The sequence below is a fragment of the Macaca thibetana genome, chromosome 2 (genome assembly GCF_024542745.1).
Source record: "Macaca thibetana thibetana isolate TM-01 chromosome 2, ASM2454274v1, whole genome shotgun sequence".
In the NCBI taxonomy this organism is placed as follows: domain Eukaryota; kingdom Metazoa; phylum Chordata; class Mammalia; order Primates; family Cercopithecidae; genus Macaca; species Macaca thibetana.
Genome location: NC_065579.1, coordinates 99,640,575 through 99,666,139, shown reverse-complemented (window position 1 = coordinate 99,666,139; position 25,565 = coordinate 99,640,575). Strand labels below are relative to the sequence as shown.

At 39.6% G+C, this 25,565-nt stretch overlaps 2 protein-coding genes across 3 annotated transcripts in view; one reads left to right on the top strand and one right to left on the bottom strand.

Annotated features, from left to right (window-relative positions):
• The window catches only part of KIAA1143 (KIAA1143 ortholog), a 940,736-nt gene that overhangs the window by 239,001 nt on the left and 676,170 nt on the right, over window positions 1-25,565 (top strand). The gene's annotated exons all lie outside the window — the stretch shown is intronic.
• LARS2 (leucyl-tRNA synthetase 2, mitochondrial) overlaps window positions 1-25,565 on the bottom strand; it is a 162,097-nt gene that overhangs the window by 111,962 nt on the left and 24,570 nt on the right. For both annotated transcript variants that reach the window (XM_050780506.1, XM_050780507.1), the window contains 2 exons: window positions 21,118-21,209; window positions 18,361-18,421 (listed from right to left, as the gene is read on the bottom strand). In XM_050780506.1, the coding sequence (XP_050636463.1) occupies window positions 18,361-18,421; window positions 21,118-21,209 (153 nt within the window). The remainder of the gene's footprint in view (window positions 1-18,360; window positions 18,422-21,117; window positions 21,210-25,565) is intronic.

Below are 25,565 nucleotides of genomic sequence, written 5' to 3'. Positions count from 1 at the left end.
CCGCATGGTGAATATTCTTTTAGGAATGACAACAGTAACAGTAACAGCTAATGCTTACCAGGGGCTGACAAAGTACTGGGTACAGCGTTGGCAGTTGAGGGGCCTCTCACGTCCTTCTCATTACAATCCCAGGAGGTAGTTATTACCAAAAGTGGGCTTGACCTCTGAATTTCAAATTGCAGTTTATCCCTAGCCCTCCTGCTCTCTCCCCTTACCCTACTCTACCTTTTTTTCTTTCCATACCACTTATAGCCTGCTGATACACTATATTATTTTCTTATTTATTATGTTTATTGTCTGTCTTCATCCCCTCCTGAAACTGTAAATGCTAAGGTCTCCCTGTGAAAGAAAGGGTTTTGTCTTTTTCTCCCCACTGATGTATTCCAAGTACTTAGGAGAGTGCCTGATACAAAGGATGCTTAATAAATGTTGTTGAATGAGTAAGTCGCCATTTTACTGATCAGAGAATTGAGATGCAAAGTAACTTGTTTAAGGTCACACAGACACTCAGAGGCAAAATTAGAATCCAAGCATAAGTGACCTAGTACTTGTACCACTACAAATGATTTCTTGTCATCTATAGGCCCAGTCAGCAGCTCTCTGCTAGACCACATAGCCACGTCTTCCTCCTTCCTGAACTGTGATTCCTCATGACTCTTACTGCCCAGGCTTCCTCAGCCTCACTGACTGCTTCCTCTCAGCCTCTTCTCCTAAATTCCTTTTCCTTCAACCATCTGTCAAATTCCATCTTTGCCAAGGTTCTGTCTCTAACCTCCTTTATCTTTCCTGTTCTCTTGTTTGCAGAATTGAGGGAACAGGTGTTAATATCAGGGTAATTAATTAATCTTGAGCCTAATGTTTGTCTAAGAACTCATTTTTATGCAATATGTTCCTTTATCTTAAGACTAACTTGAAGCTGAAAATGAGCATTTAATGAAAATTGGAAATGACAAATGCTAGACACTTTTTATAGGGCATGCATTTTATTCTTAAGGGTCTTGTTTTTCAAATCTAGGGCTAAAAGTTAAATTCTTAAGTCATCTGACAGGTTCATGTTCATGTTCTAATTAAGTGCTCTTGAAGCCAACTTAGAGAATGAGTGTTGATGGCAAGGAAATCATGGTCTTTGCAGTTTTAAAGACATCTCACACTCTTTTTTAACCGAAAACAGCTTGATCAGTAAGCTCCCCTTTGTTTTCTATTTTCTTGGCCAATATTTTTTGAGCACTATCATTTTTATGGTAACCTGAAAGCTGTCCCCTGTTACAAACTACACAAGATTCTACAAATAATCCATAATCAGACAAGAGGCAACAATTCTCTTAATTTCTTGGTAATTGCTCTTTGCCAGCTTACAAGAATTTTATCAAGGCATACTAACAATACAAACAGCTTTTCTAACTAGACAGTTGGGAAGAGAAAACCCTCCATTAAACTACAGATGAGATTAATTGGTTTGAGTTGCAATTTGTTATTAGCCTAGTTGGGCACATGCCATAAAGCTGCCCAAACTACAAATGTTCCCTTTTTTTTTTTTTGGAAAGAAAGAACATTAATCTTATCTACAACATCCTTGAAAATTTCAGAATCAACACAACAGAATCATCTGGAAGATGTTTTTGTGATGCCAGTTCTCTAGGTTCCCTGAATAATATAAGGGCTATTTGTTAGACACAGGCATGGATCCAGAGAAAGAGGAAATATCAATCATCAATTCCACGGATGCAAACAGTGACAGCAGTGCCCAAAATGAGCCATTTTGCTGCCTGCAAATTCCATAAACAATGAGGAGTAGAAATATGCCATGACCTGAAATATTTCATATGTGACACAGACAAGAAATAAAACTCTAAACTTAGAAAACTCATAGAAAATCATTTTGATAGTCCAGTGATTTTTAAGAGAAGGGTTGGGGAAGCACTGATCAGAATTTCACCAGAGGTGAGGGATTTTTGAAACTACACATGGTGATCTTCTACTTCTGGGAAGATGGAGTAAATGTACTTTTCCCGATTCTCTCTAAATGCAACTAAAAACTCTGGAATGTATATATGTATGAAACATAAGACTCTAAACGGTGAAGAAGAGAAGGCAGGTTAGGGACGTGAGGACCTAAGGAATGACAATGGTAAGTCCTGTTGACTTTTTAAATGCCCAGTAAGTCCCAGAATTGGAGCTAACAAAGCCAGTAACCCAGAAATGCCAATGAGTACAGAGGAAAGAAAAAGAAAGAAGAGAGAGGAGAGAAAGAAAGGAAAACAGAAAAGGAAGGGAGGGAGGGAGGGAGGGGAAAAAATAAGAAAAGAAAGACTTAAACTGCTCTATCTAGATAAAGTACCAGGAAAGGTTAACCTAGCCAAGACAGAAAACTTTTAGCCAATAACCATTCTACTTCAGTCAATACCACAGAAAAAAACTGCAGTTCCACCAGCAAAGGCTTAGCAAAGAGCCTAGACTTATACCCTTAAGGGGCAATAATAAGGCACTGCAATCGCGTTCCCAGGGTGGTGTCACAAGAAGCTGAGGGAAAAGCTAGGACTTCTAGCTCTATTGGGCATTAGTGAACAACCCATCCCCCTCTTGGTGGTATCAGTGGAGCCCACAGAAGTGTGGACTTCTACCCCTAACTAGCAGGAATGCAGTACACCTCCCTCTCCCTGATAAGACAGTGTCAGAGGAGGTGGAATGGAGAGGCAGGAATTCCACACAGCTCAGTGCTCTCCATCATGTCAGTGGAGTCCCTGTGGGGATCCATGTCTGTATGTAATAGCCTTTATATTATTCAGGAAACCTAGAGAACTGGCATCACAAAAGCATCTTTCAGATGATTCTGTCCTGTTGATCCTAACATTTTCAAGGATGCTGCAGATAAAATTAATGTTATTTTTCTTCCAGAAAAATAGAACAATTATAGCTTGGGCAGCTGTACCCACAGGCACAGTAACAAGTGGCTTTTCCACTCACAGTCAGGGTGATGCTGGTGGAAGGCTAGTGGGGAGCTTGTACTTCTATCCTTGCCCAGCAGTAACAAGGAGACCCTCTCTTCCCCCAAGTATAAGTGATGAACATGTGGAGATCCTGGACTTCCATATCCACCTGGAAGTAAAGAGAGAGTGGCCCCTTTCACCTGCCATAGCAGTATCAGAGGAGGCCTGCTAAAATATAAGGTTTAAATAAAATTCAGTCTTAAAAGAATCCCCAAATATCTTGGTTTCGATAGAAAATCATTAGCCATACCTAAAACCAGGAAGATTTCAAACTGAATGAGAAAAGATTATTGACGTACACCAACACCATCATGACCCAAATGTCAAAACTATCTGACAAGGATTTTATGCAGACAGCATAAAAATGCTTCAACAAGCAATTATGAACACACTTGAATCAAATTAGAAAATAGAAAGTCCCAGCAAAGAAAGTTATAAAGAACCACCAAATGAACATTTCAGAACTAATAAATAAAGTAACACAAATAAAAGCTCAGTAGATGGGCTTACCAGATGAATGGAGGAGACAGAGGAATCAGTGAACTTGAAGACCAAACAACTGAATGTGCCTAATCTGAATGAACAGCAGAGAGAAAACAGACTGGAAAAAAAAAATGAATAGAGCTTAGGGACACGTGGAACTATAACAAAAGATCTGACATACATGTCATCAGAGTCTCCTAAGGCAAGGATAAAAAGAGTAGAGTTGAAAAACTATTCAAAAAAATAATTGCTGGAATTCTCTCAAATTTGGCAACAACATAAACATACAGATGCAAGAAGCTAAGCAAACACCAATCAAGATTAACTCAAAGAAATCTACTCTAAAACACATCATAATCAAACTTCTGAAAATTAAAGACAAAGAAACAAATATTGAAAGCAGCCAGAGAGAAATAATGCAATACGTACAGGAAGAAAATTCAAAGACAGCAGATTTATCAAAAACCAGAGGCCAGAAAGAAGTGGCACATTTTTCAAGTACTAAAAGAAAAGAACTGTTAACCCAAAATTCTATATCCCATGAAAATATCCTTCAGAAACTAAGGGGAAATCAAGTATTCTAAGATAAAGAAAAACAAAGGGAATCTGTCATAAGCAGGTCTACTCTAAAGGAATGGCTAAAGAAAGTTCTCTATGCAGAAGAAAAATAATAAAAGAAGGAACCTTAGAATATTAAGAATAAAAAAAAAGCAATGAGAGATGCAAAAATAGGGGTATATACAATAGACCTTCTTTCTCTTAAGTTTTCCGAATTATATTTGATGGTTGAAGCAAGAATTATAACACTGTCTATGTGGTTACTAATGTACATAGAGGAAACATTTAAAACAATTATGTTACAAATGGGAAAGAGTAAGTAAAGGCATGCAAAGGGAAGTAAGGTCTCTACACTTTATTTAAACTGGTAAAATGATCATACCAGTAGATTGTAGTACATTATAATGTAACACCTAAGCAACTAATAAAAAAGCTACACAATGGGATACTAAAACACACTATAGATAAATCAAAATGGAATTCTAAAAAAAGTTCAAGTTACTCACAGAAATGCAGAAAAAGAAAATAGAAACAAAAAAAGGAGATACCAGAAAACACATGAATGCTAGACTTAAGTCTTGATATATCAATAATTATATTACATGTAAATGGTCTACATATGCCAATTAAAAGAGACTGGAAGAATGTATTTTAAAAATGACCCAACTATTTTCAATTTCCACAAAACCCACTTCAAATATAGTAAGTGGGTTGAAAGTAAAAAGATGACAAGACATAGTATGCAAAAATTAATCACAAGAAAAGAGTGGCTATATTAATGTAAGATGAAGTAAGTTAAGAGAAGTGGCTGTATTAACATATCATAAAAGGGCCAGGCGCGGTGGCCCAAGCCTGTAATCCCAGCACTTTGGGAGGCCGAGACGGGCGGATCACGAGGTCAGGAGATCGAGACCATCCTGGCTAACCCGGTGAAACCCCGTTTCTACTAAAAAATAGAAAAAAAAAAAAAACTAGCCGGGCAAGGTGGCGGGCGCCTGTAGTCCCAGCTACTCGGGAGGCTGAGGCAGGAGAATGGCGTAAACCCGGGAGGCGGAGCTTGCAGTGAGCTTAGATCCGGCCACTGTACTCCAGCCTGGGCGACAGAGCGAGACTCCGTCTCAAAAAAAAAAAAAAAAAAAAAAAACCATAAATTACACTTCATGTACACTTCAAAGTACAATATATTTCATATATGCTTCATAGTTAAATACCATAAAATAGACTTCAGACCAAAGAAAATTACTAGTGACAGACATTATACAATCACATATGGGTAAATCACCAAGAAGACACAGCAATCCTAAATCCGTCGATTTTGTTGATTTTTTCAAAGAACCAACTTCCTTCTTCTGCTGGCTTTGCGTTTACTTTGTTCTTCTCTTTGTAGTTCCATAAGTAGTAAAGTTGTTTGACATCTTTGTTTTTTAATGTAAACATTTATAGTTATAAATTTCCCACTTAGTACTTTTTTGCTGCATTCCATAAGACTGTATGTTGTTTTCATTTTCATTCATCTCTAAGTATTTTCTAATTTCCCTTGTGATTTTTTAATCCATTTATTGTTTAAGAGTGTGTTGTTTACACAAATCTGCAAATTTTCCAGTCTTCCCTCGGTTACTGATTTCTAACTTCATACCATTGTGGTCTGAGAAGATGCTTTATATATCTTTTAAAACCTATTTAGACTTAATTTGTGGCCTAATATATGGTTTATCCTGGAGAATGTTCCATGTGCACTTGAGAAAAATGTGTACTCTCTTGTCGTGTAGAGTGTTCTGGTGTCTGTTAGACCTAGTTTGTTTATTGCATTTTTCAAGTCCCCTGTTTCCTTACGTATTTTCTGTCTGGTTGTTCTATCCATTGAGAGTGGGGTAGGAAAGTCTCCAACTATTACTGTGGAACTGTCTATTTCTCTCTTCAATTCTGTCCATTTTTGATTCAGTTATTTTGATGGCCTATTATTAGGTACATAAACACTTATAATAGACCTTATTGTATTGAGCCTTTTATTTATAATGCTCTTCTTTGTCTTTTGTAACCTTTTCTCATTTAAAGTCTATTTTGTCTGATCACTACAGTCACCCTTGTTCTCTTTTTTTTTTTTTTTTTTTTGAGACAGAGTCTCGCTCTGTCGCCCAGGCTGGAGTGCAGTGGCCGGATCTCAGCTCACTGCAAGCTCCGCCTCCCAGGTTTACGCCATTCTCCTGCCTCAGCCTCCCAGTGGCTGGGACTACAGGCGCCTGCCACCTCGCCCGGCTAGTTTTTTGTATTTTTTAGTAGAGAGGGGGTTTCACCGTGTTAGCCAGGATGGTCTCGATCTCCTGACCTCGTGATCCGCCCGTCTCGGCCTCCCAAAGTGCTGGGATTACAGGCTTGACCCACCGCGCCCGGCCCCTTGTTCTCTTTTGATTACTATTTGCATGAAATATCTTTTTTTCAGCCTTTCACGTTCAGCTTATTTGTGTCTTTAGATCTAAAATGACTCTGTTGGAGACAGCATATAGATGGATCATGTTTTTTAATACATTTTTTCAATATCTGTCTTTTGACTGAAGAGTTCGAGCCATTTATTTTTAAAGTAATTACTGATAGGGAGAGACTTCCGTCATTTTGCTATTTGTTTTTCATATGCCTTGTAGCTTTTTTGTTCCTCATTTCCTGCATTATTGTCTTTTGTATTTAACTGATTTTTTGGTAGTAAAATGTTGTGATTCCCTTTTCATTTCCTTCTGTGTATATTCTACAACTATTTTCTTTGTGGTTACCATGGGGATTATATTTAACACCCAAAAGTTATAACATTCCCATTTGAATTTATACCAGCTCAACTTCAGTAACGTACATGAACTGCCTCTATACAGCTCCATCCCTAACCTTTTCAGTTATCGACGTCACAAAATTACATCTTTATACACTGTGTGTGCAAAAACATAAAGTAATAGTTGTTTTTTATAATGTATTCTTCTCTTAAATTATGCAGAAAACAAAACGTGGAGTTTCAAACCAAAGTTGCAACAATAGCTTTCAGGTTAATAATTTTTTAAAATGTATTAGTCTCTTAAATTGTATAGAAAACAAAAAGTGGAGGCACAAACGATTTATCTTAGTCAGCTTGGGTTGCTATAACAAAATAGTACAGACTGGGTGGCTTAAACAACAAATATTTATTTTGCACAGTTCTGAAGGTTGGGAAACCAAGACCAACGGGCTAGCCAATTGGGTTCTTGGTGAGGACCCTCTTCTTGACTTGTGGAAGTCTATTGTACTGCTGTGTCCTTACATGGCAGGGAGAGATGGGGACTTGCGGGGAGGGCTATGTGGTCTCTTCATATAAGGGTACTAATTTCATCATAAGGATGCCATCCTCATGTCCTCATCTAAACCTAATTATCTCCCAAAGGCTCTACTTCCTAGTATCACCACATTGGGGATTAGAGATTCAACATATGAATTTTAGAAGGATACATTCAGTCCATGACAACCATTAAAAAACAAAAATTGGGCCGGGTGCAGTGGCTCAAGCCTGTAATCCTAGCACTTTGGGAGGCTGAGGCGGGCGGATCACAAGGTCAGGAGATTGAGACCATCCTGGCTAACACGGTGAAACCGCATCTCTACTAAAAATACAAAAAAAATGTAGCAAATTAGGGCATGATAGCCGGCGCCTGTAGTCCCAGCTACTTGAGAGGCTGAGGCAGGAGAATGGCATGAACCCAGGAGGCGGAGCTTGCAGGGAGCCGAGATGGCGCCACTGCACTCCAGCCTGGGTGACAGGGCGAGACTCTGTCTCAAAAAAAAAAAAAGAGGCTGGGCATGGTGGCTCATGCCTGTAAGTCCAGCACTTTGGGAGCCCGAGGCAGGTGGATCACTTGACCTCACTAGTTCAAGACCAGCCTGGAAAACATGGCAAAATCCCATCTCCACAAAAAATACTGAAATTAGCTGGGTATGGTGGCAGGTGCCTGTAATCCCAGCTACTTAGGACAATCACTTAAGCCCAGGAAGCAGCAGTTGTAGTTAGCCGAGATCGTGAAACTGCACTCCAGCCTGGGCGACCGATCAAAACCCTATCTCAAAAAAAAAAAAAAAAAAAAAAAAAAGGTAGAAGGATGTGGTAGGCTGAATCACCATCTCAAAGATGTTCATGCCCTAATCCCTTGAACCTCTCAATATGTTAGTTAAATGGCAAAAGGAATTTTGTAGATGTAATTAAAATAAGATGGGTATCCTAAATTATCCAGGTGGCCCAATGTAATCAAATGGGTTTGCAAAAGCAGAAATCTTCCTCTGGCTGGAATGGGAGAGATCTGAAGCATGAGACGGAATGCACTGCTGAGGGGGCCATGTGGAAGGCTTGAGAAGAAATGCAAGCAGCCTCTAGAAGCAAAGACCAATCCCTGGCTGATGACCAGTATGGAAACGGACCTGTTCTACAGTCACCAAGGAAGTGAATTCGACCAACAACCTAAATGATCTCAGAAGTGGATTTTTCCCCAGAGGATCCAGTAAGGACCACAGCTCTAGCAACACCTTGATTCTGGCCTGGTAAGACCCTAGTAGAGGACCCTATCAAGCTCACTCAAACTTCTGACCTACAGAAACTGTCAGATAATATGCTGATGTTGTTTTAAGATGCTAAGTTTGCGATAATTTGTCACGGTAGCAGCAGAAAACTAACGCAGGGGACTTATTTATAGTAAAAACAACTATAAAAGACATTCTTGGGGCAAGTGCGAAATTCCCATATAAATTGGATTATAAATAACGTTATGGAATTACTGTTAATTTTCTTAGTTTTCAAAATGGTGTTGTGGTTGTGTAAGAAAAGTTCTTACTCAGATAGAAATGCTGAAGTACTTTGGGGTCAAGAGCCATGATGTCTGCAATACATACTCAAATAATTCAGGGGGAAAAATATATATATATATAAAAAATACTTATAAATAAAGAGAGATAAAGCGAATACAGCAACAATTATTGAATCTAGGTGAAAGGTATATGAGTTTATTGTACCATTCTTTCAATCTTTCTAAGTGTTTGAAAATTTATATTGTTATAATAAAAAATAGAGGGGAAAAAGTGTTGAGTTAAAGCTAGACACCAAAGAACACATACTATGTTATTCCATTGATATAACTTTAAAAACTATGTGTAGGTAAGGAGTTCATCTGGAGATGAACAGTGATAATGGTTGCACCACAGTGTGAATGTACTTAATAGCAATGAACTGGCACTTAAAAATTGTTAAGATAGGCTGGGCATGATGGCTCACGCCTGTAATCCTAGCACTTTGGGAGGCCAAGACGGGTGGATCACGAGGTCAGGAGATTGAGACCATCCTAGCTAACACGGTGAAACCCTGTCTCTACTAAAAATGCAAAAAAAATTATCTGGGTATGGTGGCAGGCACCTGTAGTCCCAGCTATTCGGGAGGCTGAGGCAGGAGAATGGCGTGAACCCGGGAGGCAGAGCTTGCAGTGAGCCGAGATTGAGTCACTGCACTCCAGCCTGGGTGACAGAGCAAAAGATTCCGTCTCAAAAAAAAAAAAGGTTAAGATAGTACATTTTTGTTATGTGAACATTACCATAATTTAAAAAGCACCTAGAAAAAGAACCAAAAAACCCAAATGCATATGTAGTGGTAAAACTACATCAAAAACAAGGCAGTAGCCAGGCGTGGTGGCTCATGCCTGTAATCCCAGCACTTTGGGAGGCCGAGGCGGGTGGATCACTTGAGGTCAGGAGTTTGAGATCAGCCTGGCCAACATGGTGAAACCCCATCTGTACTAAAAATACAAAATTAGCTTGGTGTGGCAGTGCACACCTGTAATCCCAGCTACTTGGGAGGCTGAGGCAGAAGAATCGCTTGAACACAGGAGACAGAGGTTGCAATGAGCCAAGATCACGCCATTGCACTCTAGCCTGAGCAAGAAGAGCAAAACTCCACCTCAAAAAAAAAAAGAAAGAAAAGAAAAAAAGACAGTAATGATCATAAATGTCAGAATAGTGGCTACCTATAGAAAGAAGAGACAGAGTTGTGACTGGAGGAGGACACATGTTGAGCCTCTGGGTGCAGATGTTTTATTTCTCAATCTAGGTAGCAGCTATACATTACTACAATGTATTAAGTTATACATGCATGTTTTATGCTGTGTCTATTTATGTCTAGTATTTCACAGTAAAAGGAAGTTATTAAAAGTAAGTCTTGTACTTGCAAAACATTACCTAGTTTTCCTGAAATTTGTTTTTATTATTCATGTATGTTCTATCTTATGTCAGAAAGAATTGACGATGGGCCTGTACTTTGATTCCTACCTAATAACGTTCGGAAGCATGATCATTCCTAAGGTTCCTTTTTCTGAATAGAAAAACAAAATCACAGACCTACGCATTCAGAAACTCTGAAGATGGGGCCAGAGATCTGCACTTTAACAAGCCCTCTTGGTGATTCTGATGCTTGCCAAAGTTTGAGAACCACTGCTGTAAGTATATGTAAAAATAATCTTGTTGTTTTCATGGAGTAACAACCTCATCTTCAAGACCTTTTGAATACTGCTCCTGATGCACTTAAACCCCATCTTATCTGTATAACTGTGGTCTCTCATTCTATCAAATGTTGTACCTGGCTGATGTACAAGACTGATCTGGAGGCCTGATTCAGTCAGGAAGAGAGAGATTTTGTACCCTTATTTTCTAAGGCATTTAAAAAGTAACCTAATCTTATGATAAGAAGCATTCCCTTGCAAGAAGCTGAAGCTGAGAGGGGCAACAGACCATGCCCACCAAATGTTAATAGCCAGATCCAGCATCAAAACTGAGGTCTCCAAGATGAGCGAAGATCCTGTCTCCTGAAAGCACTCAACAAGCATTACATCGGGAAATTCTATTCCATTAGCCAGAGTATGCATCCTTGATAGGGACGACCTGACTGGGCTCATGACCACCAGCTGGGACTGTGGACAAAACAAGTAACTTCCTTGAATAGCTACATTTGCTGGGCAGCCCCAGGAGACATCCCTCTTTAGTTAAGGCTGAAGACTGCGAGAACTGGCTGAAGCGATAAAAAACACATCTCACATGTTTTTTGACTGGCACAAAGCGGGCACAGCTCCTCATGAGGTCAACTGCAAGTGTACCATCTATTAATGAGATGTGGTCCCTGGCCTCAAGGTGACGGACTACACTACCCCTTATGTGTCAACACCAACCATCTTAAAAATAGGTAAGCTGCCACATCATTTCAGCTAAAACAAAGGTACTGCCTTTCCCCTCCGAACTAAAGGACAAACCTTTAGGAAAAGGTTAATTTCTGACTCTGAGGGAGAACAAGTCATCCAGAGCCGGAGATCTGCCAGACAAAGTGTCTCACCTCTGTGAGCACTTGAAAGAGGACTGGGCGGGTCAAACACTTCGGGTGTCTGTGACACGTTGTCAAGGCAACCAGGGCTCCAAGCTCTTGCAAAGGGAATCTTCCCCACTGAGTTTTCATGCATTCACTTGCCCTTAAGTTCTTTTTGTTTTAAGCTATTCTTTAAATCCTTTTAAGATAAAAAACAATAATGTCTTTCTGTTATTCTGGAGGCTTCGTTATTAGTTCAAGCCTCCTATCAGAGGTCCAGTCCTCTATGTAAATAAGGTGTCAAGGTAGTAACGGCTTTGAAGTAATAATAATTTTCACTTTGTAATCATACAAATCATGCTGTCTTTTAAAATAAACTGAGGCAGACATGATTCAGAGTCTATATGTTTTGGATGGAAAGAGAGCACTGCTCCTAAACTACTGTAACAACATGACGATGGGAAGAGAAGGCTAAGAGAAGTGCAGCCAATCAAACCCACAATATTAAAAAAAAAAAAGAAAGAAAGAAAGAAAAAAAAAAGACACAAGAAAACCAGAGAAATTTGCAAACTAAGATTCTGTGATGCTAAGGCATTATCATTAAGTGTTTTAGGTCTGATGATGGAATTGTGATTACACGAAAACAAGCAAGCAAGACAGACAAGAGCCTTCATCTTAAAAGCTACATACTGCTATATATTGTCTATTCGGCAATACCAGATTCTTAACAGATGAAAATTACATGATGGAGAGAAAGAAATAGAAGCAAAGATATATGGTGGGGAACATCACAAACCCCTCAATGTCCACCCTACTTTATACAGGCTATGAGGCACTAATGGACAAAACTTGGAAGGGCCTGAAGTCACCAAAAGCCTGTCCCAGTAAAAATTCTAACAGAGCATGGCTCTGATGTGGCTGTGCTGCTGACTACTTCCATTCACAAACTCTTCTGCAGCTCTGCGGATAACCACACTCTAAACCTCTCTTAGCCCACATGGCTTGCAGGGAAGAGTGTGAGGTCCGTTTTGAGTTTGTTTCAGTGAAAAATGGCCTTAGAGGGCAGCTTCTACTACACTCCCTCCGGCTGATAAAGCTCCAAATGGATACACTAGTCCCCCTCAATCAGGAAATGAGGGAAAATCTACAGGTACCTACAAAAAGATTCCAAAACAGACAAGAACACAGCATACCAAAGTTGTAAAAAACATTTATTACAGGAAACAAAAATAAATCTTCAAGGGCATCTCCTAGTATTTAGGAAAATTTCTGAACATATAAGGTCTATGAAGATAAATAAGATAGGAAAACAAGAAGGAAAATAGAGCATCTGGCCAAGAGGATTTAGAAAAAAAATGGGAACTGAATGAGACAAGGAAAAATAATAATATATCTAAAAATACAAAATTAGTATTTGTACTAGAAACCATAGAAAACCACATTGATTCTACAGAAATAGAATCAGTGGTATAAAAAGCAAACATGAAAAGTTCTTCCAGAATGGAGAGAAGAAAAAGGAGACCAAAATCATGAGAGATACTGATAACAATGGAAGACAATGAAATGAGTATATGGACAGTGTTCTTGAGAAAGGGCTCCTCTGAAACCGTCACAATGAAAGACCTACAACTGTGCATCAAAAGTGGTCACTGAGCACCAGGCAAAATTAAAGCAAACGAATTGATACTGAAATACACTCTGACGAAAAATGGAAAATGGCAAGGGCAAAGAAAAAATGAATAAAAAAACAAGCATCAAAATACAGATAGAAAGATTACTATATGAACAGAGACAATTCTGGCCGGCCTCAGACTTCTCCATCAAAATACAATGGATCAGGTGGTGGTGGTTACATAAATCTACACATGTAATTAAATCATGTAGAACTACTACTGCTGCTGCTGCTGCTGCTGCTACTACTACTACTGATGGTCCTTGACGTACAATGGTTAGACCTATATTTTGACTTTACAATAGTGTGGAAGTGATACACATTGAATAGAACACCAATAAATTACATAAGATATTCAACATTCAATATTCAGTATTATTACAAAATAGGCTTTGTGCTAGATGATTTTGTCCAACTGTAGGCTAATATAGGTGTTCTGAGCCTATTTAAGGTAGGCTCAAGCATTATGTTCATTAGGTTATGGGTATTAAATGTATTTTCAACTCTATGATATTTTCAACTTAACAATGTGTTTATTGTGATGTAACCTCACTGTAAGGTTACATGTAAGGTTACAAAGGAGAACCTATACTACTATACACACACAAATAGACACAAATGATTACATCTAAAAACTGGTGAAATCTGAATAAGACTTGCACTCTACTTATTAATAACAGTATTGTACCGAAGGCAGCTTCCTCGTTTGATATTCTATTACAGTTATGTAAAATGTTATCATTGGGCAAAGCTGGGTAAAGAGCACACAGGATCTCTCTGTACCATCCTGGCAACTTCCTGTGAGCCTGTAAGTATTTTTTAAAATGACAATAGATCAAAGTCTACTATAGAGATATGAAAGAAAAAAGATCATGAATGAAGGATTCTATATCCCAGTAAGTTGCTGTTTGTAGATAAAAGCAGCAGTCATTCTTAGTTATGAAAGTAGCCTGTGACACCTGGGCAAAGATCACACCAAACCAAGAGTTAAAACAAAGTTTTAAAAATGTTCATAAATGAAAAAATTTTAAATGAACAGTTGTCCTTTAAAAGATCTCCTCATAAACTCTGAAATTAAAGAGCATTAAAATTTAAATAATTGCTATGAATATGATTGTAAAACTGGAAGCAAATATCAAATGTAATGGTTAAGAAATGATACATGGCCGGGCACGGTGGCTCACGCCTGCAATCCCAGCACTTTGGGAGGCCAAGGCGGGTGGATCACAAGGTCAGGAGATTGAGACCATCCTGGCTAACATGGTGAAACGCCATCTCTACTCAAAATATATTTTAAAAACATTAGCTGGGCGTGGTGGCGGGCGCCTATAGTCCCAGCTACTCCGGAGGCTGGGGCAGGAGAATGGCATGAACCTGGAAGGCGGAGTTTGCAGTGAGCCAAGATGGCACCACTGCACTCCGGCCTGGGCGACAGAGCAAGATTCTGACTCAAAAAAAAAAAAAAAAAAGAAATGATACATGATTAGAAAAATTGCAATGTAACAGTAAATCGGCCAAGCACAGTGGATCACTTGAGGCTAGGAATTTGAGACCAGCCTGGACAACATGGGCAAAACCCCGTCTCTTCAACAGTACAAAAATTAGCCGGGTGTAGTGGTGCGTGCCTGTAATCCCTGCTACTGGGGAGGCTGAGGCACAAGAATCGCTTGAACCCAGGAGGCGGAGGTTACAATGAGCTGAGATTGCATCACTGCACTCCAGCCTGGGTGACAGACTGAGACTCTGTTTAAAAAACAAAAACAAAAACAAAAACAATGAAACAGTAAATCAGGACTAACATCTCAGGATATACCCCCATAAAAACCAACAACAAAAAATCCCTGGAAAATAGATTTAGAAAATGGGAAATGTCAATTACCTGCTACTTTTCTTATCATACAGGGGGTCAAGAGAAATACACTGTTTTATTTTTTATGTTGATACAAATTATTTTTAAAAAGCACTCTTAAAGCTATCTTTTAGCAGATCGAATAATAGAATTGATATTTTTCAAGTCTCTGTAAATAAAAGAAAACAAAATCCAAAGGCAAGACATCATTCAAAAAAAGAACTCTTAAACTACGTTTTAAAAAGTTTAATTAGACAATAAGTACCAGTTACGAAAATAAATACAAATAGCTTTTCACTTTCCTATTAAACACAAAGACTCCAAATTGCCCCAAAGAAAGTTTCCCCCATATATTTGCCCATCTTTTAATTTTTTTAATTAATTATATCTATAAATGGTGTACCAATAGAAGTCAACAAATAAAGGCTAAAAGTTTTTTTTTAAATGGACAAACATATCAGAAAAACAAACAACAGAAAGTGGAGATGGCACTGCTAATATCAGAAAATGAGAGAAAACTTCTGTTGCCAAGTATTAAAAGCAATTGTAATTAAAACTAGTTTAGTCATGAAATAATAAATGGATCAAATGAACACAAACAGAACTTGGTGTATAATAATAGGATGAAATAACTTGGTCTACTACAAAGTTTGCCTTTTAAATCAACAAGGAGAAAGGATTGTTTGAAAAAATTTTTAAAATCAACTGGTGATTTAGAAAAAGTAGTAACTCCTTGTCTTATCTCATATACTAAAATAATTCCAGTTACGTGTAAAACTTAAATCACAAAGGATCAGAAGAAAATATGTTATTTATTCTATCTCAAAGAGGGTCTTTCTAAGCACATATCTGTATGCTAATAATATTCCACTATAAACAAAATGCAAGGCAAATGACAGACCGAGGAAAAATATTTGTAACAGAAATCATTAAAAAAAGGACAAACACCTCCTACCTATATGGGAAAATACATGATTAGACCATTCACATACAAACCCCATTCAAATTCAAACATTCATTAAACACATGAAAAAACCTCATAATCACTAACAATAAAAGAAATACACATGAGAACAACTGTATAACTTCAGAAAGGAAATTTGTATAGCCTTTATGGAGGATAATTTGGCAATAAATACCAAATTGTTCTTGACTTCAGAATTCATTTTAAGGGAAATAATAAAATATGTATATAGATGGTTCCCAACATATGATGGCTTGCCTTAACAATTTTTCGACTTTACAGTGGTGCAATGGTGTGAAAGAGATATGCATTCAGTAGAAAGCAGTATGATACTCTTGAGATGCTGGGCAGCAGCCCTGAGCCACGGCTCACAGTTAGCCACACAATCAAGAGGGTAAACAACCGATACTCTGCAAGAGACTGTTGTCAGATGATTTTGCCCAACTGGAGGTTAATGTAAGTGTCCTGAGTACATTTAAGGTAGGCTAGGTGAAGCTATGATGGTTAGATGTATTACATGCCTACAATATTTTCAATGTAGGATGGGCTTATTCAATTTAGGATAACCCCATTGTAAGTCCAGGATCATCTGCACTAAGATTTCTCCCTTAAGTGTGGGGGAGGAGCACGGCAGTCATTACTTGGCCAATGGATCAGCCCAGCCTTGCCACTTGGGTGACCAGCAATAAAATAATGTCAATAAAAGTATCTGACTTTTAGAGCTTTCTAGGGATCCAAAGAGATAATAAGGTCATACCTACTCTGTACCTGGCCCATGGTAAGTGTTCAGTAACAGACAATGGTAGTAGAAGTGGTGATATATATCTACATCATTGCAACAGGGGTTCAAAATCCCTTATCTGAAATGGTGTCAGCCAAATGTGCTTCAGAATTAAGATATTTTTGGAAATTAAAAGAAAAAAGTGCATTTATCTAACTAGGTCTGGGATATTACTTGGTAATTTTACTATTCTTACAGTAAAATATATGAATATTCATTTTTAGTGAGAAATATCAGTTCAGTTCAGGTTTTACAGTCAAATAAATTATGAAAAAACTTTCAGTTTTCAGAACTTTCTGGACTTTGGATTTGCACAAGAAGGATTGAGAATCTGCATTTATAATAGAGAAATATTAGAATCTATCTAAATGTATAGTAAGAGATAGCTTAAATACGTTATGATATATTCATAAAAAGTCACTTTTTCAAATAGTTAATGAGATATAAAAATGTTCAAGACAAAAAATATATGCATATTGATTTGAACTTTGTAAATTATATAAACATTTATAATTCCAAAATAAAAGACTGCAAATTGTTAAATTAGGCATAGTATGTTCTTTATACTTTTCTGTATTTTCTAATCCTCTATGAGGATTAGGAAAACAATCTAACAACTTTTAAGTCACTTGTGGTTGATATTCCTGTGCAGGACTAGGCTAGTTATCATTCTAGAGGGTTACTGAGTCCACTTTTGCCCTCAAGGAATCAACACTCTTCATCCTGAAAGAGCTCTGGCCAATACTCAGTTCTCTCTGCCTGTGACTGTATTTCATCCTCTATGAGCGATTCCCTATTGGCACCTCAGGACAACTTGACTCTGGCGTGAGGAAATAATAATTCAGGGCTTATTCAAATGTGTTTGACTTTTGTTCTTTTTCACTGTACTCATCAAATTTCAATCATTTAAGAAATTGTTGGGGGAGGGATGAGGAGCCCTCATTTGGATTTGTTCCCCTGCTTCTCATAAAGAAAATGATACAAACTTGACAGGCCCAGCAATGAAAATCCCAATTGTTTTGTGGAGTAAATGGGATGTTAAGAGGAACTGTGGCATTGGAAGGGGCCCTTCGTGGAGGAGACAAGCAACAGTCCATCCTACCCAACAGACTATTCTTCAATGTCTAAAGGGCGGGCCTTGGGCCAGAGCTTTGAAGGGCCCAGTTCACAATATGTTTGCAACACATGAGTGTTCCAAACAGCCGGGTGGTTTTCCATGAACTCCTGGTGGGTCTGGAATTCTCCACTGATTTAATGTACAGTTTGAGAGTGTCTAACACCAAAAGATTATATGTGACAGAATAATTATGGGCTGTTATGAGCCTCACTTCTGAACTTGGAACAAAAGATAAATAAATGGTCAATCAATGTCTATTTACCACAAGGACCAGAAGGATTGATATTTAATCACTTAAACATAGATTCCAATAGTCTTTTAGAACTATTGCTTAGAACTAGAGAAATCCTTGTGCAAAGCTTCTGCCACACAGAAATCATGGCCAACTCTAAAGTTAAATAGGAAGTTAACTCTCAGTTTAATCCCACAGAAAATTACTTGTTTTCAAGCAAATTATCCACTCAGGACACTTTTTTGAGGAGTGCTAATTCTTCCCTCCTGCTTCCTGCCTCCCACCCTTGCCTTCTCCCAACTCAAAGAGGAAGAGGAGGTCCATGCCATCAGGACCATCCTTAAAATGATGACCTTTCAGGAAAAAGAGTTGACTTACCCTATCCCAGCTGAAACACAGGCCCAGTCGATCAAGCTGTTTCCTCATGTGTTTAATATTACTGTGAAACAATGGGAAAAAGGTTTGGTTTTTAGAGGGGGGATTAAAGTCATACACAAACTACACTTTGAAAATGTAAAGGAAAACTGAAAAGTCTAAATTACACAAATGGGCTTTAAGTGTTGCTTTCCCCAGCAGAAAAATCAACCACTAAGAATCAGCAAAAAATACCAACAGATTAGAAGACACCCATTATTTGGACACACACACAATCCATTAGAAACCACAATGGTCTCTAGCCTTGAGGACTGCCCCCTCCCCTGGCCATTCAAATAGGCAACCCCTTTGAGATGTGCACTGCTGGGCCATCCAGATGTCAATATTCTGCAAGCAATTAAGCCATATTATTTAAGCCAAGCATTTATAAGTTTAAAAGTGGCTGAAAACAAAAGGCTTAATGTATAAATTGTGGGAATCCAAAAGAAACCACACTGCTTTGTTAATCAAAACGTAAATCCTAAAACCTAAAACTATCCACCATTGAGAAATAGGGAGATAAACGGGTAAACCAACTTATAATATAACACGGAATAAAAAAATAAATCTTTTTCTCTTTCTTTTTTAAACAAAAAGGACTAATTCATTTCTACTGCATCCTCTTTTAGTTTCTAGCAGACTAAAACTATGAAAAACCATGAAAAAGTCCTCTGTGTAATCTCGGATTAGCTAATGACAGCTTATTTAATCTAAGGCCCTATGCTAAGCACTTTGCAGAGATGTGCTTAATCTTCATCCAATCACAGGAGATAGGAAATATGACTATCCCTCTTTCACAGATAAGTAAACTGAAGCACAGATAAGTAAAGAGAAGTTAAGTAATTTGCTCAAGGTGATCTGCTGGCAAGAAGGGAAGGCAGGATTTGCACCTAGGTAGCCTGGCTCAGGGGCCATCATCTTAACCACTATTCCCTAGTAGAGAGGCTGGCAAACTTTAAAAGGGCCAGATGATGAATGCTTTCAGCTTTGTGAGCCAATCAATCTCTTTCACAACCACTCAGCCCTGCAACTGTCTCACGAAAGCAGACATGGACAATATGTAAACAAACGGATTTGACTGCGTTCCAATAAAACACAGATTTACAGAAACATGTAAGGCCAAATTTAGCCCACAGGCCATAGTTTGCCAACTCCTGGTCTAGCTTATATCAAACATAAGCCGTGTTTGATCCACTTTATTTGAATCATCATTTCCTCCTCTTTTTTTACTCACTAGATAAAATCTAGTGATAAAATTAATTAATCTAGAATTAAACATTACTAGAAAAGCAGAAGCTAGGGGTTAGGAAGAAAAAAGAGACCTGGATGACATAGTATGGACAGAAGTATAGTAGACATTTTTACAGTGTATCCTGGGGTAAACTAGAACAAAGAGAGGTAAGAGACACTGGGTACAGGCCCTAGAACTGCCCTTCTGTCTCTCTAAGGGGTGGCATGGGGAAGGGTCCCAGGCCTTTGTGAAATGAGCTGATGCAGTGGTCCCAGAGGACTCTGCCAAGTTCTAGGGTGAGGACCTCAGGACTTTAGCAGGAGGGAGAGGAAAGAGCACAGCTGGCCCATGTGTAGTGGAAGCCTGAGGCTTGGGAGGGATTCGCAGTGTGTTCCGCCTTCGAGAAAACCACACCCAGAATAAAGTGGCCATATATTTCTACATGGAATGCCTAAGTTCCTCTTGCTTCTGAATGGTGAAGGCAAAAAATAAACCGAATTTTCAGAGAAAAGTATAATGTAGTATTTGGATATAGTAAAACTACGGTCAAGAAGACCAGAAGCATTATAGAAATTTAACAAATGCAACCCTCTTCTTTTTCCTACCAAATGTAAATACTCAAAGGAAAAATAACTGTAAATAACAAAGCATCAAAATGAACACATGAATAAATATCCAAAACCCTCTTTGAATATTTCTTAGATAAGGATACAATGTGTTAACCGGGTGCAGTGGCTCACTGGTTATAATCCCAGCACTTTGAGAGGACAAGGCAGGTGGATCATGAGGTCAGGAGATCAAGAACACCCTGGATAACATGGTGAAACCCCATCTCTACTAAAAATACAAAAAAATTAGCTGGGCGTGGTGGTGGACGCCTGTAGTCCCAGCTACTCAGGAGGCTGAGGCAGGAGAATAGTGTGAACCCAGGAGGTGGAGCTTGCAGTGAGCCGAGATGGCGCCACTGCACTCCAGCCTGGGCGACAGAGCAAGACTCTGTCTCATTAAAAAAAAAAAAAAAAAAAAAGGCCGGGCGCGGTGGCTCAAGCCTGTAATCCCAGCACTTTGGGAGGCCGAGACGGGCGGATCACGAGGCCAGGAGATCGAGAGACGATCCCGGCTAACACGGTGAAACCCCGTCTCTACTAAAAAATACAAAAAAAACTAGCCGGGCGAGGTGGCGGGCGCCTGTAGTCCCAGCTACTCGGGAGGCTGAGGCAGGAGAACGGCGTAAACCCGGGAGGCGGAGCTTGCAGTGAGCTGAGATCCGGCCACTGCACGCCAGCCTGGGCGACACAGCGAGACTCCGTCTCAAAAAAAAAAAAAAAAAAAAAAAAAAGACAAACACCAATATATACAATCCTATTTATCTCTTGGTAAGCTGCAGTGTTTTCTTTGCTTTGCTTTCTATTTTTTATGAACAGGTTAAAAAAAATTTTTTAAGGTTTTTGTATGCAAGTATTTGAATATGCATGCCTGTTAACATTTACCTTTGTGTCCAACTTTCTGGATGTAGATTCCTCTCGATTGCGGCATTTTCAGCAGGCAATCCAAAAGCATCCCATCCCATGGGGTTGATGACCTAGGAGCCAGAAGAGAAACATCAACCATGGCAAATCACTAAGAACTCCATTGGTATTCTCTTCTAGGGTAAACTCAGCACTCTCTCCTGCTAACATGCCTTATCCTTTGCTGGATAATTTCAGGTTATGCATCTGACAGCCAGCTGGCTACCTATGACCTAACCACAGATGACAGTTTAGAAGGTTATATGCCAAACTACCAATAAGTTACCTCTGAGGAAGTGTTTTCATGGGTACTTTTTATTTGCTGCTTCTTTTCTATAGTCTCTATATTGAACCCAAATTGTTTTTCTGAAATTATAGTTTCTTTCAGTTTCAAATATATATATATATATATATATATATATATAGTATAGGCTTTCAAAATGCTCACATCACGTCAGTATTTTTCATTTATGGAACTGTGCTGTCCAATATGGTAGCCACTAGCCACACATAGCTATTACATTTAAACTTAATTAAAATTAAATAAAATTAAAAATGCAGTTCTTCAGTCTCACCAGCCACCTTTCAAGCATGCAGCAGACACATGTAACTGTTGGACTCTGAACCAGATAGTGCAGATATTGGATATTCAAATCATGGTAGAAAGCGCTACTGGACAGCGCTGCAGAGGACATGTATAATGACCACACTGGTGGCTCTAGGCAGTCCCAGCTCTACCCAGACCTAAGAAAGTCCATCCCAACCCTCCTCAGTGGCCCGGGCCTGTCCCTTTCTCAGGCTTGCCTGAATCCAGCACACAGTCCCTCTTTAATGTACATCATTCAGCACCCTGCTCCATTTTGCTCCAGACACGAGAGTTTCACGCTTCTTTCTTCTATCTCTCTCTCCCCTGATTGAGGCAACACTCTTTTGAATGGCCCACTACCCATTTCTTCCTGAAGTTCATCGCTTTCTTTTTTTCCCCCCCCAAGACAATGTCTCGCTCTGTCACCCAGGTTGAAGTGTCTCCTGGGTTCAAGCAATTCTCCCACCTCAGCCTCCCAAGTAGCTGGGATTACAGGTGTGTGCCACCATGCCCAGCTACTGAAGTTCATCCCTTTCTTCCCTACCAGCAAGAAAGGGAAACCCCCACCCTACTCAAACAGCCAGATAGATGAAAACTAAGAAAAATACACAGGAACACAGCAGAAAAGGTATTCCAGAGAATTACTTTTGAGACCAGATAAAAGTAAGGTTTTGGACCAAGCCCTATACAGCATTTACACTAAATTTATATATATAAATATATACATATTTTAGACGGAGTCTTGCTCTGTTGCCCAGGCTGGAGTGCAATGGCACAATCTCAGCTCACTATAACCTCTGCCTCCCAGGTTCAAGTGATCCTCCTGCCTGAGCCTCCCTAGTAGCTGGGATTACAGGCACACACCACCACGCCTGGCTAATTTTTGTATTTTCAGTAGAGATGGGGGTTCCACCGTGTTGGCCAGGCTGGTCTCGAACTCCTGGCCTCAAGTGATCTGCCTGCCTTGGTCTCCCAAAGTGCTGGGATTACAGGAGTGGTCACTGAGCCTGGCCTAAAATAGCCAATATTTAAAAATTAATTGCAAACCACTAGCTATGCTTTTGGTATAAGAAATGTTCCATGTGTAGGTTCCTCTTTTCTCCTCAGTTTCATCATCTGTAAAATGGGGATGATAGCATAACTACCTCACTGGATTACTGTGAAGATTAAATGAGTTAATTTAAGAAAAGCAGGCTGCGCACGGTGGCTCACGCCTGTAATCCCAGCACTTTGGGAGGCCAAGGCAGGCGGATCATGAGGTCAGGAGATCGAGACCATCCTGGCTAACACGGTGAAACCCTGTCTCTACTAAAAATACAAAAAAAATTAGCCGGACGTGGTGGCACATGCCTGTAGTCGCAGTTACTCAGGAGGCTGAGGCAGGAGAATGGCATGAATCTGGGAGGCGGAGCTTGCAGTGAGCCAAGATCGTGCCACTGTGCTCCACACTCCAGCCTGGGCGACAGAGCAAGACTCCGTCTCAAAAAAAAAAAAAAAAAAAAAGAAAAGAAAAGTGCCGAAAATGGTGCCTGCCACGCAGTAAACTGCTGTATATAAGGCCACTAGTATTATTATTTCTAAAGAGTACTGCTCTCCAATCACCTTCTAGAAGATATTTTCATTCTCCAAAGAACAAGGAATCACAAATCTTCAAGACAAAGAAGCTTTTGAGGTATATCCTCTACCCCCAACCCCTTATTTGACTGTTCAAGCAACTGTGGCCCAGCAGGAGTGAGTAGCCTAGAAGCAATTACCTTAAGCAAGCACAGACCAGTAAGGCATTCTTGTCTGCAAATGAGTGGCCAGTTGCAGCTGAGCCGGCAGCTTCACTATCAAGTTCTCTCAAACTAACTATGTGCCAGGAGCAGGAAAAATGGTTTGACACATCTGCTGTGGCATCAGGGGACAGTCTCAGGAAGCCAGGCTCCCTGATCCTATCAGGAAAGACACCCTGTTTACAAAATTCAGTCCCCTGCCATTCTCTGAAACTAAATCCAGCCACAAAATCACAGACGCCACTTCTTTCCGAAGCCTGCCTGTGGGGAAGGACTGACCAAGAAGACTCTGATATTTCTATTACAGAAAACAGCCCATTCCAGTTGACCCTCTTTTGTCCTATCAAGTTCATGGGCTGTCAACCTGGGTAAGTTTTTATTTTGCTGCCTTTTTTTTTAAGAGACAGGGTCTTGTTTGGTTGCCCAGGCTGGAGTGCAGTGGCGCCACAATCAGCTCACTGTAACCTCTAACTCCTGGATGCAAGCTATCCTTCTGCCTCCCAAAGTGCCAGGATTACAGGCATAAGCCACTGCCCCTGGTCCCTTACTTTGCTTTTTGATCATGCAGAGAAGCTGGGCTTATGTTCACACACATTTCCTTAAAATAATGACGAATACACAGAGGCACTTACTGGCACCACTTCACCACACACGCATATTAGAATGGGACATTTTCAACTAAAGAAATAGGTCTTGTTTTCTTCCATAATTATATATTCACCATAATTTGGTAAGTAGAGAAAAACAGAAGAAAATAAGACTCACCTGTTATTCTACCATACAGCCATACATACCAGTTACATGTGGTAAATCTGTATCCAATGTTTAAAAATTGAGAATATATGATTTATATATGTATTTTTATCTCCTGTTTTTTCACTGTACATGCTATCAATGCATTCTGTTAGTGACTGCTTTGGCCAGCTATATTTGTTTTCCTAAAAGTTATTTCCATTTTTCACCATTATAAAAAAGGCCAGGATGAACATTCTTGGGCATAAATCTGTATATACACTTAACATTTCCTTTAGAAAAATTTCTAGAAGTGCAACTACAGGGTAAAAGGGTATGAAGAATTTTAAGACGTTTGACATATACAGCCAAATGACATTCCCAGAAAGACTGCAGCAAACCACACTTCCACCTGCATATGAGCACCTGGAGTTCTCCTCCATCTTTATGTCCAGCTCAAGGACTCTCCAAGGTGCACACTAGTACTACCCACTGGCCACCTCTGCCTCAGGTCCCATAAGCACTTACACTTCAGAGTGTCCCAACCTAGGTGCATCTTGCAATCCCAGTCACCAGATCTATTCTCTCCTAAGCACCTGTCTTAGAAGGCAGCAATAAGAGAACAGGCATACCCCTTCCAGTGGTTGGAGTCACTTACCTTAAAGGCATACTTCCATTATGCACATTAATATTTTTAAGTTGTTTTTTAGTAGTCTGATGAAACAATTCCATCTAAAGAACTGAGACCCTCTCTCTAAAATAGAGCTGCTCTTACTCCTTTGGCTAGTGCACAGGAAATGCTAACAAAGGCTTGTTCTCCAGGAGCCTGTTGAGGGTAAAGGTCCTAAATCCAACTCTGCCCATTTACTATCAGTGGAGCCTGAGGCACATTACTTATTCCGAGTCTCAACTGTAAGTGGTGACTGAAAGCAGCCACCTTGAATTATGGAGCATGATATGTTCATGATGTCCGTGGCGCATCTAGCATGGTGCCCAGCACAGCACAGGCACCCAATAAACGGCAGCACTTGCTGCTGTGGCCGCTGCGGCTGTCTGCTTTCTTGACCTTGAGCATCTCACAGCATTGCACATCACTGATTACCTTGCCACAATTTCAGCCTCCATCTCTTTGGCCACATTTAATATAGTTGCTTTCTGACAAGAGGATGGAAGATATTAATACCTGAATCTCACACAGATCCTCACACATACATGTACATTCCTCAGGGTGTGTTACTTCTGACAAGCCTCTGCAGAAAGTTGGTGCTAGGCATTGGAAGTTCTTACCCAAACCAAACAGACCACGCAGGCTCAAAGGGCCAGTCAAGTACTTGGCC